Source organism: Grammomys surdaster, unplaced genomic scaffold (genome assembly GCF_004785775.1).
Source record: "Grammomys surdaster isolate TR1022 unplaced genomic scaffold, NIH_TR_1.0 126115, whole genome shotgun sequence".
Taxonomy (NCBI): domain Eukaryota; kingdom Metazoa; phylum Chordata; class Mammalia; order Rodentia; family Muridae; genus Grammomys; species Grammomys surdaster.
In genome coordinates, this window is record NW_021620923.1 from 988,480 (window position 1) to 1,003,984 (window position 15,505).

At 34.8% G+C, this 15,505-nt stretch overlaps 1 protein-coding gene across 3 annotated transcripts in view; it reads left to right on the plus strand.

The window, feature by feature from the left end:
• Positions 1–15,505, plus strand: part of Robo2 (roundabout guidance receptor 2) — a 497,708-nt gene that overhangs the window by 458,909 nt on the left and 23,294 nt on the right. For all 3 annotated transcript variants that reach the window (XM_028756254.1, XM_028756255.1, XM_028756252.1), the window contains exons 23-24: positions 5,582–5,842; positions 9,824–10,029. In XM_028756254.1, coding sequence (XP_028612087.1) covers positions 5,582–5,842; positions 9,824–10,029 — 467 coding nt within the window. The remainder of the gene's footprint in view (positions 1–5,581; positions 5,843–9,823; positions 10,030–15,505) is intronic.

The window sequence follows — 15,505 nt, forward strand, 5'->3', positions numbered from 1 at the left end:
TCTATCTATCTATCTATCTATCTATCTATCTATCTATCTATCTATCTCAAGAGAAAGAGACAAAAACATTATATTGCATAACAAGTCAAAAATGAACAATGTACATAAAATAATAAGTTAAGTCAGTAAACCAGGAAAAGACTTACAGCAGGTGAATCTTGATTTATTTATGCATAAATGATACTATCGAAAATTAGTTGTCTATCATTATCTATTTTGAGCCCCAACAAAGGAAGATCAATTAAGAGGGAGCCTTGATGTTAATTGTGAATCCTCATATGCCATGGAAAAATTCATCTCTTTTATTCTTAATGACAAACTAGATAAGAACCTTGGTTCATGTGGATAGTTTCAAATATTGCAGCAAAATGGCTGATATAAAAATGAAAATGGCTGAAAGCAAGATAATGAGAATGGGCATGAGGGAGAAGGACAGAGTCCTAGTTGAGAATAACGAGAATATCGAATATGTTGTTTTGAGTTTTTAATTGTGATTTTCAGTACTGCTTCTGAAGAGTATAGACATGGCTTTTCCTTCTAAGCCTTCCATGAGCCAGTTTCTCTCTTCACAGTCCAAAATACCCAAAAGTTATTCAATAATTATTCAAATGAAATGATATTTGAATGCTAATTCAATCATATTGCCATAGTGCGAGTGTTTTCCCATCTTAATATGTTTTCTTTGGTTTGAGAAAGGCAACGTGTTAAATGTATTAGAGCCTAGCTGGGACTGTAATACATTTATGATAGTCATAGGCTGCATGGAAGAATTCAATAGTAATTAAAGTGGTGCTTGGCTTTGCTCTTCCCATTAGAGATTGCGAGCTTTTGCTGGAGTTGAACTTTATTGTATTTTTATTAGTAATTTGGTATTTGTGCCTGGCCTTTAATAAGTTAGTTCACATGCAACATTGATTGGCTGTCATCTTGATCATTACTCATCAGGAAAGACAGATAAGATGTCCCATACATTACTAACAGAATGTCAGGGAACGAGGACTTGCCAGGGGAAAGTTAAACAAAACAGCATTGGTTTTTCACTGGAAGTATTTTGTAGACTTTGTATGTTACTACAAAACACAGCAAAATTGTACTGCTTAAATAAGGTGTATGTCTCTAAAATGTGAAGGACATCATTAAACAGAGCTGTATATATACTATGTACAGTTATCTTTTGTGCTCTCCTTTTTCCACAATAACTGCATTAAACCTTTCTTTCCCTTTGGAGTGGAATCAGATATGAACCCCAGGGAAGTGATGATCAGTTTTCTGTGTCATGTGATATTAATTTCATTCTGATTTGGCTTGTTATATTCAGTCTTGTTTTTCTACAGGTCTCTTGAATTTGTTTTTCTTTTTTTCTTCCTTTTTTTTCTATTCATACAAAGCACATTGAATACATGCACTTTTTTCAGCCTTCTAAGTTCTGGAGTGGTATAAAGTTTACTCATTGTGGTTGCAATTATCTTTGCAGACATATTAGGATGCTACTGATGACAACATCTAAACTACATTAATGAGAGGCTAATGAAATTAATTTTAGTAGCGTAGCATTCTATGCAATTTATTTAACTAGTAATACCATTACTAGTATTTTAGAACATCAAACATTTTTAATGTTTTAGAACATCAAACATTTTTTAGAACATCAAACATTTTTAAGAGTCTGTCTTTTGCCCAATATTACTTGAATAACAGAAAATGAATTAAGCATAAGTTACTGGAATGCTTTTTACTTTATCATTGCAAATAATGTATGTAATATAATACAAGCTTCTTTTGCTTGTGATACTCATGTTTTATTCTAAACTTACATGTCAACTAAATTGTTAAAATAATCATTAATAATTTATCAGGTAGGCATACTTTTGGTAATAATGGCTTATTACTATTTTAAGTTACACACACACACACATACACACACACACACACACACATATATATATATATATATATATACACATACATACATACATACATACATATACATAGTACTACAGGTAAAACTATAATAGCTTTAGCAATAAGACAATGTAAATACTGAAAATATAACTATTATTTTCTGCTACAAAATATGTGGGTTTTTTTGACAAACTTTTCAGAGTAAAGCTGACTTTACAATTAGTAAAGGTTAACAGTAAGTCCATTCTATACTGAAATTAGGTCATTATTTTATTATGTTCTAAACATATTTTTTTCTTTACTGTAATAATGCAGGACTCAAAAATAAATAAACCATGCAAAGAAACTTAAGCTTTCTCTCGAATAAAATTTTTCATATTCAATAAGTGTATTTTAGGCCAGCAATAAGCAAGATAAATCTGCTTGAGAAAAGATACTCTAACATATGAAATGCTCAATATTAAACTGAAGGAACAAAAGATTTAATGGTGGAAGTCTAAAATCCATTTTCAAATTCATTTTCAGTAAGATTGCCAGTACCAGTACTGAAACATAATATTCCAGCAATGTTAGCTTTTTCAGTAAATTTTATAAAAGATATGTGACTCAGAATGAATTGAACGTGCAGAATTGTAAGACTAAAATAAAGAACCTGGAAAGATGAAGCTTATTTGAAATAAGTCTGTTTCTATGACCACACGGAGTGGGATGCAAAAATGTAAAGGAAAAGAGAAAAAAGCCATTTGGTTTCTTGTGAGAGTCTTGCTGACAAACTATGTCCTCTGTCTAGAAAATAAGTCAAAGCGTAGCTATGTTAACTGAACATAATAGACCAGAGGGAAGTGAGTGGCTCTCTTATATTGCTCTGATGTCTTCATAGATAAATTTGTAAACAGTCTGATTGATTGGATTTGAAAACCTAAAAGCATTAAATGCAACAAGGGGAGCTGGTTTCAGGCTTTAGAGCATTAGAACACTTTCTTCAAGTGGAAACTGTGATCTCCGTAAACAGAATTGAAATGGCGATGTGTTAGAAGAACGTTTCTTCGATACAGATCGGCAAACATTATACATTTAATAAATAGGAATAGCAATTTATTCTATATGATTTTCTTATAGAGATGACTTGTTATTTGCAACTCACTGAAACATGTCTGCTGTTCGCAGTAGTATATAAGATGTTTAGAGACAGTCATCCCTTCCAAACTGTCCATGGCTTCTGAAGCAGGGCTTTCAGCTGTAAGCTAATTGAAACAGAAGGACTGTTTCTATGACCACACGGAGTGGGATGCAAAAATGTAAATGAAAAGAGAAAAAAGCCATTTGGTTTCAAGTAGCCTCAGTTAGGCAAAACAAGTGGCCATGAGTACAAAAACAAAGGAGCCAAGGGTAAAACTAACTCAGTGGGGAACATTTGGTTTGTGGATACATGATTTTAGAGATCCAGGAGACTGAACAGGTAGACATGACCTTATTCCAAGCTCCCTAGGACTGATAAGCTATGTAACCTATACTTTCCTTTCTCTCCTTGCATATGGACAGTATTTTTCTCTTTAATTCTTTTGGAAACTGAGTTCATTAGTACCTACCCCTGGACTTGCACATATCTAACTTAATATATTTCCATTGCTCCTGGCCAACAGAGCATTGTGAGTCCACAAACTGTTTGAGATCTCCAGGTATTCATTCCAAAATAGTCTCTGTTGCAGTTCATTGTATCCTCTGATTCTACTATGCAGAGTCGTCTCTCTACATCCACTCCTCTTTTTTTATTGGATATTTTATTTATTTACATTTCAAATGTTATCTCTCTTCCCATTTTCCGATTTCCCCTCCACAAACTACCAATCTCATCTCCTTTCCTCCCTGCTTCTATGAGAGAGCTCCCTTTCCCACCCACCCACTCCAGCCTCACTGCCCTAGCATTCACCAACATTGGAGCATCAAGTCTCCACACCACCAAGGATCTCTCCTCCCATTCATGCCAGAGAAGGCCACCCTCTACTACATAAGCAGTTGGAGTCATGGGTCCCTCCATGTGTACTTTTTGGTTGGTGTTTTAGTCCCTCGGAGCTCTGGCATGGGAGTGGGAGTCCTGGTTAGGTTGATATTGTTGTTCCTATGGGGTCGCAAACCCCTTAAGCTTCCTCAGTCCTTTCTCTAACTCCTTGGGAGCCCCAGGCTCAGTCCGATGGTTGGCTAGGTGCATGCTCATCTGTATTGGTCAGGCTCTTGTTTTCCTCATATATCTCCCAACTTGTTCCCTTCCTTTTACAAAGTCTCTTCCCTAGTCCAGTCAGTAAATCTTCTATTGCTGAGAAGAGGCACTATGATCCCAGCACCTCTTATGAAAGAACACATTTAATTGAGGATTGTTTACAAATTAGAGATTTGGTGCATTAACAGCATGGCAGTAAGTGTAGTGACCTACATGCAGACACGGTACTGGAAAAGTTGCTGAGAGTTCTACATCCAGATCAAAAGGTAGTGGGAAGAGAGAAGACAATGGGCCTGGCTTGAGTTTTATTTGAAACCCCAAAGCTTACTTCCAGTGACACACTTTGTTCAACTAGGCCACACCTCCTAAAAGGTCACACCACTCACTGACGACCAAGCTTTCAAATATATGACTTAGTCACGTGTTTATTAGTTTGATTTTTGCTTTGGTACTCATAGGGTTTAACGAGAGCTGTTCATGTGAGCATGTGACACTCAGATAACTCCATAGTGGCTATATCACTGAAGACTATAACTTCATGTCTTCCAGAAGCCATAGCTCCCCTCTGTGTTAAGTATGGCTCCGTCAGCCCATGTCCCATTTAAATTATTACTACTGGCATTTGGGAACCACAAATATTGAAAAGTCTCTTCCTTTTTTTTCATAGTATCTTAGAATTTATTGTTTGTTGTAAATATTAGGACTATGGACATAGTGTAAATGAAACTGTTATTGATTTAGAATTTACTGTTTCAGGATTCTATACGCTTGATCCAGAATCCCCTTTTAAAAAATTGTTTGACATGCTATCTAAATCTTCAAAATAGGTGTCATAAACTGAAAAGGATAGAAAAGGTTGGATTTTGTGTCAAATAATTTTAGTGAAATTCATAATTACTCTTCTATTACAAGATAATTTGGAGCTTCTGTTTATATGTTGAAATAAGCATGATATTTGTTTCAGTTGACAAACTTAAAGAAATTAAGTTTGTTGATGGTTTTATGACCACGAATTGATGACATGAATATTATATGCAATAATAAATTAACATAGGTCTAGAAGTGTTAGGTGATCAGTCAGTATTATTGACATATTCTATTTGTGCACACAGATGCACAAGAGATGAGGATTGATAAATCTCCATTCATTGACTTCACTAATTGTCTTTAACAGAAATTTTTTTTCCACATGAATAAATTTGTTGGGAAATTATTGCCTCTTGTAACTGTGTAGTAATAATTGACTAATAAGTTTATTTAAAAATAAATTGAGTTATTTTGAGATAATAGTAAATAGTGATAAGAACTAAGATAACAATTGGGTGATTTATTATGACAGCATAATGTGATAAGGAAGACATAAACTGAGGACTTTTAAGAACACTTGTTTGCCATTCGTTGCTAGTATGAGTGTGCATTTATTTGTGTATGTCACTAAACATTTTTCTTATTTAATTTTAGCTATGACAGTGATAGCTGGTGCCCACCATTACCGGTGCAAACATACTTGCATCAGGGTATGGAAGATGAGCTGGAAGAAGATGAGGATCGGGTCCCAACACCTCCTGTTCGTGGTGTGGCCTCTTCACCTGCTATCTCCTTTGGACAGCAGTCCACTGCCACTCTTACTCCATCCCCACGGGAAGAGATGCAACCCATGCTGCAAGCTCACTTGGATGAGTTAACAAGGGCCTATCAATTTGATATAGCAAAACAAACATGGTAAATATCCTCCGTAAGGCAAAGGCCCTGTACTTTCTACTTATGGAGATGTTCTTGCTTATATATTAAGTAGAGATGCTCATAAATCTATGTGAGTGGGATGAAAATTGATTTTGAATATGTGCTAATCATCTATATTAAGAAACTGGTGACAGAAACTTAAACTGGCCAACATCACACAGCTAGCTAGAGAAGTGAATGGAGCAGGGACTGAGACCAAGTGTTTGTTTTGGTGACACCAGAATCTTTTCTCATTCACAGATTAGCATTGATTAGTTTATCCTTGAACTCATTTTTAATTCTGCAATAAAGAACTCCTTTTAAATTCTTCAAAGTGCCTGTCATTAATTCTGTATGTGGTTGTAAATATGTAAATACTTGCTTCTGAGAATTATTATGGTCAGCGTCAGTTATTAAAAGACTTTGTTTGGGCTGAATTAAGTGGATTAGAAAATAATAAAAATAAAAATTATAAATGCTTCAACAGAAATCAAGAACACATTAAGATTTTTGTAAAATAAATAAAAAAAATTCATAAATCACGTATGGAAGTGTTTCAGATGTTCTGCAAAAATGTGCGAACATAGAAATAGGACCAAGCCTCAAAATTTTTAGAGAGTTTGGTTTTTCTGAAATACTGATTTATGTTTCAGCATATATGACCTACTAGAAAGTGTCTTCCACTGACTTACATCACACATGAAATCAGATGAAAGACTTTGCATTTTTGGAAAGCTCTACCGACTGAAATATATTCATAATTAAATAGCCATCATCTTCAATGTTTATGAGCTACTTTAAAAAAAAATACACCTAAGCATATAGTTGAGAAGATAACCAGATTAGGAACAACACTCCAGGCTGGCACAAACATGTTCTTTGTTGTGGAACAGAAGACCTTTATTAGTTTTCACAATCATCAGATATATTCTCAATAGTCATAGATGCTTACTATTAACCATATTGTTGTTTTACATAAAGCTGCTTTATACAAAATATCACTTAGTTCAAAACAATTGTGTATAGACTCAGGAAGTCATGCAGCCTTGCCTCTTTTATTTTAAATGCACATGCTAATTCATATTAGAATCACCTGGAAAAATTTCACATACTCAGATAGGAAACCTAGATCTTACTTCCAAGTGTATTCTGCTTCCTTAGTCTGAGATTCCAGTGAGGAATTCCACAAAAATGGATGTATCTAACCAGTTTTGTGACCTGTGGAAATTTGTCCTTTATACATTCAGTTCTCCCATGTGAAAAATTATAGTGATACTACTAATTGGCTTCTATTCAAATTTAAAAGGAACCCTCCCAACAATACCTTAAATTATGATTAGGTATATGATCAGGAAGCCCCCCAAAATCACACTGCAGTTTTAGAACACGCTAAAAGAGTTTAAAGAATTCACTGGATCATCTATATACAAAGTTACAGATTATTCTCAAAAAACACTATGGTTTAAAATAAGCTAAGGAAAGAGATGTGGAGCAAACTACTGAAGAATTCCAAAAGCAGAGATCTCCCCATTTTCTTCCATTGGAGTCCCAGGTAGCTCAGTTTACCTGCATTAGCAAGATTAAGTGATGATAACCAACCCGTTGATATACATGGGGACAGAGCTAGAGACATTCCCTTAGGTCTATTAAGGTTGAATACATTCGTGACTGACCTTAATAGTCAGCCCATTGAGAGATGAAACTATGACTTTGTGACTAAAAGCCCTTTGATGATTTGTCCTGTTAAATATTGTGTAGACCAGGGCTTCCAGTTCTACAGTCACTGTATCAGAAAGAACACACTACCTCCAGGTTTAAAAGGAAAATATCTACCTTTTTTAGGGGGGGGTTGAATTGAAGCTCTTTATTATGCTTTGTGATTTTTTGATATGTAAATGTGTTTGCACACTTTGTGATTCTTGAGAAACTACCTGTCTATTTCTAATCTCTAATGTTTAGATGCAGTTGGATTTTCACTTAAGTTGAGCACTGATGTCTTTTTCACACTTAAAGTCTCCCATTTAGTAATTGCCTCATAGATATCTCCTGAATTGGTGAATAGGCTTTTCCATATCTTCTACCTACCCATAGGCTAGACCATGTTTCTCTCCTTGAGTATGTTTCTACTTGATCCATCTGTATTCTGAATGCCACAGCTAGCTTTGCATAGAGGAATAGCAATTCATCCATTACCGAAAAAAGTACTGTGCTTGCTCTTCCGGTTTGGAAGGGTCCCTTGCTTTAGGATACACATCATATTCCCAGACATCTAAAGATAAAAGGTCTCAGCTTCACATCCAGGGTTGCTATTCATATTAACAGATAAAATGTACGAAGGACTTTCTATCTTTAGAAGATAGGTATAAATCCTGCATACCTTCACCTCATATTTGAGAATAATTTCTACTACTACTTAAATTAAGGAGTACCTTTTTTAATCCCTGTTTAATTTTTCCCATCAACACATGCCAAAAGTTATGTAGGATTACAGTATTCATCTATAATATTCCCAGCCCCTCAACAAATCTGTATCATCAACGTGAAATGAACCACATGTCTCATATTGCTTGACGTCCTCGTCTTCATTATATAGGATCCTGTTTCTCCAATTTACAAACTGTATGTGATACCACATATACAGCAAAGTGAGCTTGTCAATGCTCAATATTCAGTCTAAGAGAATTTTCCAACACTTGCTTTGCCTTCCTTTATAAGTTAATGGGTTGTGATGAACGCCAAGAAGTTTCCTTGAATACCTGCTCTATAACCTTAGAGATTAGATCTGCTCCCATTGAAGTGATATCCAATTCTTGGGAATTTATCCCTGAGAAATCTAGAATCCTGATAATTTTAGAGTTGCATATAAATTCACAAATGCAATTCACAGAAGACTCAACTATTTTTTTAAAAAAAATGGAACATTTTCTCAAAAGATTACAAATCAAAACAAAAACAGTCCTGCAATTTTTTTCAAAAGCCAACAGCAAAAATGCCTTGTTCTTATTAGCATGACTCTTAGGGAGTAGCCTTTTGACTACTTCTGTGGGAAATTTTTTTAAAACTCAGACTACAGCACATTTGCTTTTTGCTTACAATAACAACCATGAATTACTTCCATTGAGCATTTTACAGGTCAGAAATAATTCATTAACAGCCTCACAGCAAATCCAATGGATCCAAGGGTCCAGCTCTACATTGTGTAACTCATAAAATGTGCACCAAGAATTTTCTTAAGTATTTTCTAATAAAAGAATGACCATGCATGTTCTATTAATTCTGTAATCTTTGGATTAGGCATCTTTACCCACAAGGCTATTGAATATTCCTTATGTTCTAAATTCAATCCCTTAAGACTTTGTTGGTGAGACAGATTGCAAGTACCAATAGCACAAAGTATTTGTGTCTAATCTACACTGGGATCATGAAACATCTGCTCAGTTTAATATGATGGGAGTCACGCCAAAAGCATCCTCATAGGGCAGGAAGTGTGCCAGAGGCAGGGCTGGGCCAATCACACTTTCACCTGAGAAACGTTCTCCAACCAAGTTGCATAGATCAAAACACAAGGGAGATGGACTTCAACACTAACCTGAAAACTAAGTAGCTGTTGTTACGGCAAAATAAAAAATAAAAATATAAAAATAAAAAGACTTGGTTTTTAACAAATATTCTTATTCTCTTTTTAAGAATATATTGACACAAAAATTCTTGATACATATTTTCCTTCCTGTGTATTGCCTAGTTTGATTGTTTAATCAAAGGAAGAATGTCCATAGTTTATGTGGTTGCCCTTTGGTAGGGCATTTGCCCTTCCATATCTGTGTCCTTGCTGAAGTAGATGAAGTAGATGACCGTACTGTGGGTGAATAAGCATGGGAGACAGTGTGAGCTACCATCACTTGCCATTGAACAGCAATTACAATTTCGTTGAATGTTAACAGATTACTTTTTGTCTTTCATTTCTTTTTGTTTGAATTGCAGGCACATTCAGAGCAATACTCCACCTCCACAACCCCCAGTTCCACCATTAGGTTATGTGTCCGGAGCCTTGATTTCTGATTTGGAGACAGATGTTCCAGATGAGGATGCTGATGATGAAGAGGAACCATTAGAAATTCCTAGGCCCCTCAGAGCACTAGACCAGACACCTGGATCCAGTATGGACAATCTAGACAGCTCTGTCACAGGTAACAAGAATGAGAATAAGTGACCTATTTGCAACATCAAAATGCATCATAAATCAAATGCTTCCTTATGTAAGATTTATTCCACTCCATCTATTTTTGTAACATTTTAAATATGATAATGTTAAACACCAAATTCAAAAAGGATTTAGAAATACTTTTGCTTTGCTGCTTAAATGATAAGGAAATTCATGAATTTTAAAAAGCTTTAAAGACATGAAGGAAAACTCAATTATATCCCGGGCTTTCAAGAAAAGTTCACTCTGCTAGAGAACCAAGTCTGTTACATGAAAAAGCTTTACTTTTAGAAATGATATAATTTGTATATTGGGAGCAACATACAAAGTGAATGAGATCTTAAAACGCTCCTTGATATTTTACCCTGTAAAAACATTCACTGGTGAAAATAAGCGAGTCTTCAGAAGGAGCCTCTCTTAGGTTACACACGGTATTATATTTTTGGAGTGGAAACATGCATAGTGAGATAAGCAGTACATTTATGCATTTCACATTGCTGAATATAATCACCAGTCCTCTGCCAAGAAGTGTAATTATTTTGACTGTTTATTGCTTAGGCTTCCTTTTTTTTTTCTCGTTCACTAAGCAGACTTCTGTTGGTGCATGACTAGGATGACTCTAAGAACTAAGCAATAGCCTATTTCCCAGGATTTAAAATTGTCCAAATGAAATCCCTTATATACACAAAGAAAGTAGCAAAAGACAAACTTCAGTCTTTCTATCCCTTAGTTATCTACCTCTGAATTCACAAACATGTCTCTTACTGGACATAGCTACTAACAAACTGAAATCTATCTCTGCATTCTCTTGGGTCATCCTAGACAAGCTATATCTACATTCACTTAGATAATTCCTTCCCTCCCATAATGCTTCTTATCAGAATTTCCCTGATTCTGTGTGTGCTCTGAGAGTTTCTTAATCTCTACAGTATTGGAGCTGCCTGATAGATCTACAAGCACTGCTGGACCATGGTATATGATAGTACAGAGGACACATCAGCGCCTCTGCCTTCTCTTTGGTGATTCTAGGCATCTGAGACATGAATCTAATTTTCAGTGTTTCCTCTTGCCTGGAGGCTGAGCTGATTATCAAGCTAATTAAGATTTTAAAACCACAGATATATTGCGATGATTGGAAACATAGATCCAGCTGAAGGTGACAGGGCAAAAGTTAAAACTTTTGCCTTCTGTGAGCTCTGACTTATTAGTACACTATTATGTTAAGCCTCTTTGTCTGAGTTTCTAGCATAATCTACTTTAGGGCAAAATTCAAAATCTTTGCATATTTCACTAGTAATACCAAACTGTTTCCCATTAAGAATGCAATGAAAGTTCCAACAAAAATGGCAGAAGTCGGCTATAGCCTCTGAAGTTCTATATTAAATATTATAATCCCTCAGACAATATATACCTCTCTAACTTAGCAAAACACTACTTTACCCCTTTGCAAGCTCAACTGTTAAGAACTAATTAGGGTATCTTAGGCAATGGTGGTCAAGCAATGTGCATTTCTCCTGTAGCTAATTCCATGTTTGTGCCAAAGCTTGCATTGCTAAGAAAACAAAATTTCTTTTGATACATATGTATGCTGCTAATCATTGCCGTATGTTAAAAAAAAATCAGGCCACTTAGGTATCCATTCTTCCACAATTAATGTGTCCTGAAAATACATCTTCTTAGTAAAGTTGTGCCTTTCACTACAGTAGATAAATTAAAACTTCCATTGTCTTGTCTTTCCTTCTACTAGAAACTCAAAGAATATTTAATCAAAGGTTTAATTTCCCTTCTGGTCCAGTAGTTCTCAACCTTCATAATGCTCTGATCCTTTAATATAGTTTCTCATGTTATAGTGACCCCAACTATAAAATTACCATTTTTATTTCATAGCTGTATTTTTGCTCTTGTTGTGAATTGTAGTATACATATATGTGTTTTCTGATGAGCTTAGGTGACCCACGTGAAAAGGTCATTTGACCCTAAAGGGATTGAGAACTACTGTTCTAGTCTCTGTCTGTCTCTATCTCTCTCTGTCTCTCTGTCTGTCTGTCTGTCTGTCTGTCTCTGTGTCTCTGTCTGTCTCTGTGTCTCTGTCTCTGTCTCTCTCTCTCTCTCTCTCTCTCTCTCTCTATTACAGAGTTTGTATATTAACACAGTAGACTGAACTTATTACATTGAGTCTGAGAGCATGAAATGTGTGTATATGTATATTAGATCATAAGCTCTCATGGAACGTGTATGAGTCAGGTAGAGAGTATATGTGCACAGGAAGTGAGTTGTATATATTGGGAGGAGTGAGCACACTAGAAAGTGCATAGGCATGTATATAATAGAGAATGTGAGTACATAAATTCCTGTGAGTGTACAAATCAAAGGAGGAACTATAGAAAGAATATGCTAACATATACATGGGATGTATATGTGTCAATTAACTTGTGAGCTGGCTGAGAGAGTGCAGGGGAGGAAGCTGCAGATGCACATGCATTTTGGGTATTTGCCCAGAGGTTCCTGTATACATTAATACTGATGGTCCCTCTGCCTTGTGCAGGCACTACACCCAGATGGTGCACAGGCATGCATTCAGGCAAAATATCTATACATATAAACACATACAAATAAATAAATACAATTATTATAAAAACAGAACTCTTTTGTTTGTGAAGAAATACATTAGACAGAATAGTTTGAGAAAAATTTAACAATCTATGGTGCTATTTAAATTCTGAAATGTATATTCATTTAAGAAAAAGGTCAGGAGAAGAAATTATCAATAGTTCTAAATTTTATGAGTTTTTTTTTAAATGTGTTGACAAACATATTGCTTTCAATAATTATTGCCAAAACAAGCACTTATTTCTGTGTCCTTATATGTATCACTGGATTCGGAATTTAGATAAAATCATTATTATTATTCTTATCATTATTATTATTATTATTTAATGATTTTTTAACCACCTTTTATTTTCTTTTTGAGATAGGTTCTTACTATGTAGCCTTGCTTTCTTGGAACTTACTGTGTAGACCAATATGAGTTCTGCAGGCTGTAATTATAGATGGGCACTACTAAACTCTGACTGGTTTTTCACATTTTAAAAACATAGCAAGAGAACAAGAAATAAACAAAAGGAAGGAAAGATGAAGGATGGAGGGAAAGAATTCTCAGAGGAAAGAGGGAAACAGAGAGGAAAGATAAAAAGAATGCAGGACTGAGGTTTCAAACTCTAGAGTCCTTAGGATCTGGCACTTTGCAATTGTGTCTTGCCCTCTGTTCTTAAGATTAACCCTAGATTAGTTCACTTAACCTTTAAAACTATGATTGCAAATGCCCTAACTTTAAGGATGAAGAAGAAATTTATTGCAGATTATTTCAATCATACAACTTCATTTAGTTTGAATATATACTACCACTTAATATATAATATATATTATATTGTATATATATATATATATATATATATATTGGTAAATATATATGCACACATGCCAGCATTATGGTTTTTTTATAGATAGGTAGATAGATAGATAGATAGATAGATAGATAGATAGATAGATAATTTCTTTAATAATCCACATAAAATTATATAGATACATTAATCCTTATTTAAAATCATGATAGGAGTTTTCAGATGTGACATGTATTTAATACACATTTGGTTCTACGTTCAGTTACAGTGGACTGTTGAAATTTAACTGCCAGTATTTTTTAAAGATATATTATTTTATTATATTTTTGGTAACCCATACTTGTAAATTATCACGAACACCTATTTGTCACAAAGCACAAAAATAGGTTTAGCATTGCAGTACACATCTTGTTATGGATTGGACAATAAACACTGAAAAGTTTCAACATTCAAAACTAAGTTAGTGAGATTTCTACCTAAACGGCAATACACCGTCACAAGGTAACAGAGAGAGACAGGATTCATCATTTTATTTTCCCCAACCTCATTCTGGATTTAATGATGATGCCATGAAAAAGAAAGTTCTAGAAGGTAGACTGGAGAGAGATGTGAAAAAGGGTGTCCTTAACATACAGTTGAGATTCTATCTGCCTCTGTGCCACAACTAAGGTCAATAATGACACTATTAAGTGGGCGAGAGGTTGTCTTGGATGTTGGAGAACACATGCACATAGGGACTAAAATGGAATTTTAGGACTATTTTCTTTTTTGGTTTTAGATAGTTTAATTTTTTTAGAACCGCCACAAAAGACCAGTATTTTAAAAATTATCTATTTGCTACACAGGTGTTTAGAAAATGGTCCATTATATTTTTCATTTGAGGATTTCCCTTGGTTACAAAATAAAATAATTTTAGCATGAATAGAAATTTCTAGTAAATGTTACAAATGAGAAATTCATTGCCTTATGTTCCTTTAGCAGGTCTAGGATCTTTAAGACAAATTAGATGCCAAATGATGTTTATCTGAGTGAAACACATTAATGGATGTTATATAACAAAGGAAAAATTTTCTACTTGTTTGTTTTGCTTTTCCTATATGTTATATATCTGTGCACATATACATGTATGTACATATGTGAACACAAAATTATACACACACAGGGAGAAAAAATGGGTAGTTTTGTTGCTCATTCAAATATTTGGAATATCCAAAGCATTTTACATATATTTCCCTTTTTGTTCTACATCTAGTAAAGGTCAATATTTGGACTGGTTTAACCAAAGATAATTATAGCAGAAGATTTGACTTAGCAAGTACGTAGGCAAGCAGTGGATTAAATATTGGCTCAAAAACATGGGGGGCTGTAAGTTTTTGTAGCTCATAAAAATGGTAATGCAACAATTAGCAAGGTCATATTATAGAGCACAGACTTTACTCTAGCTTAATGGATCTAAGGATAAGCATTTATCAGCAAGAAAGGATTTAGCATAAATTGACATGTAAATGAATTGACGACTGATCATAAATTAATTTTAGTGCTGAAGATGTAATAGAGACACAGCAAGATGCCACTTTATCATGGCATTTTATGCTTAGTAACATTTAAGCAACTTAATGTCCTATGTGAGATTCTTCTTCATCAGCCTGAATTAATTTCAGATTTTTTTTCTGGCCTTTCAGCATTTTTAAGCTGAGGAATTTAGCAAGATTGAAGCTGTAAACACTAATAAATTTGCTATGTGGCATAAATTCATTTTTCATTAAATGTTTAAATATGTATTGATTATGTTTGTGGCTATAATGTGTCAGAGGAGTATGAATTGCTTGCAGTTTTGAAAGATTCTCCAGCCAAGTTGCTCTGACTTGGTGTTTTCTAAATTTTCACACTTGTTCATAGATATGACATACATGGTTGGTTCCTATCAAAGTGGCTTATTCTTCAATCTAACAATTAATGTTTTTCTTATCTTCTAGTCTCTATCTCTCTCCCTCCCCCTCTCTCCCTCTCCCTCCCTCCCTCCCTCCCTCCCTCCCTCCCTCCCTCCCTCCCCCTCCCTCC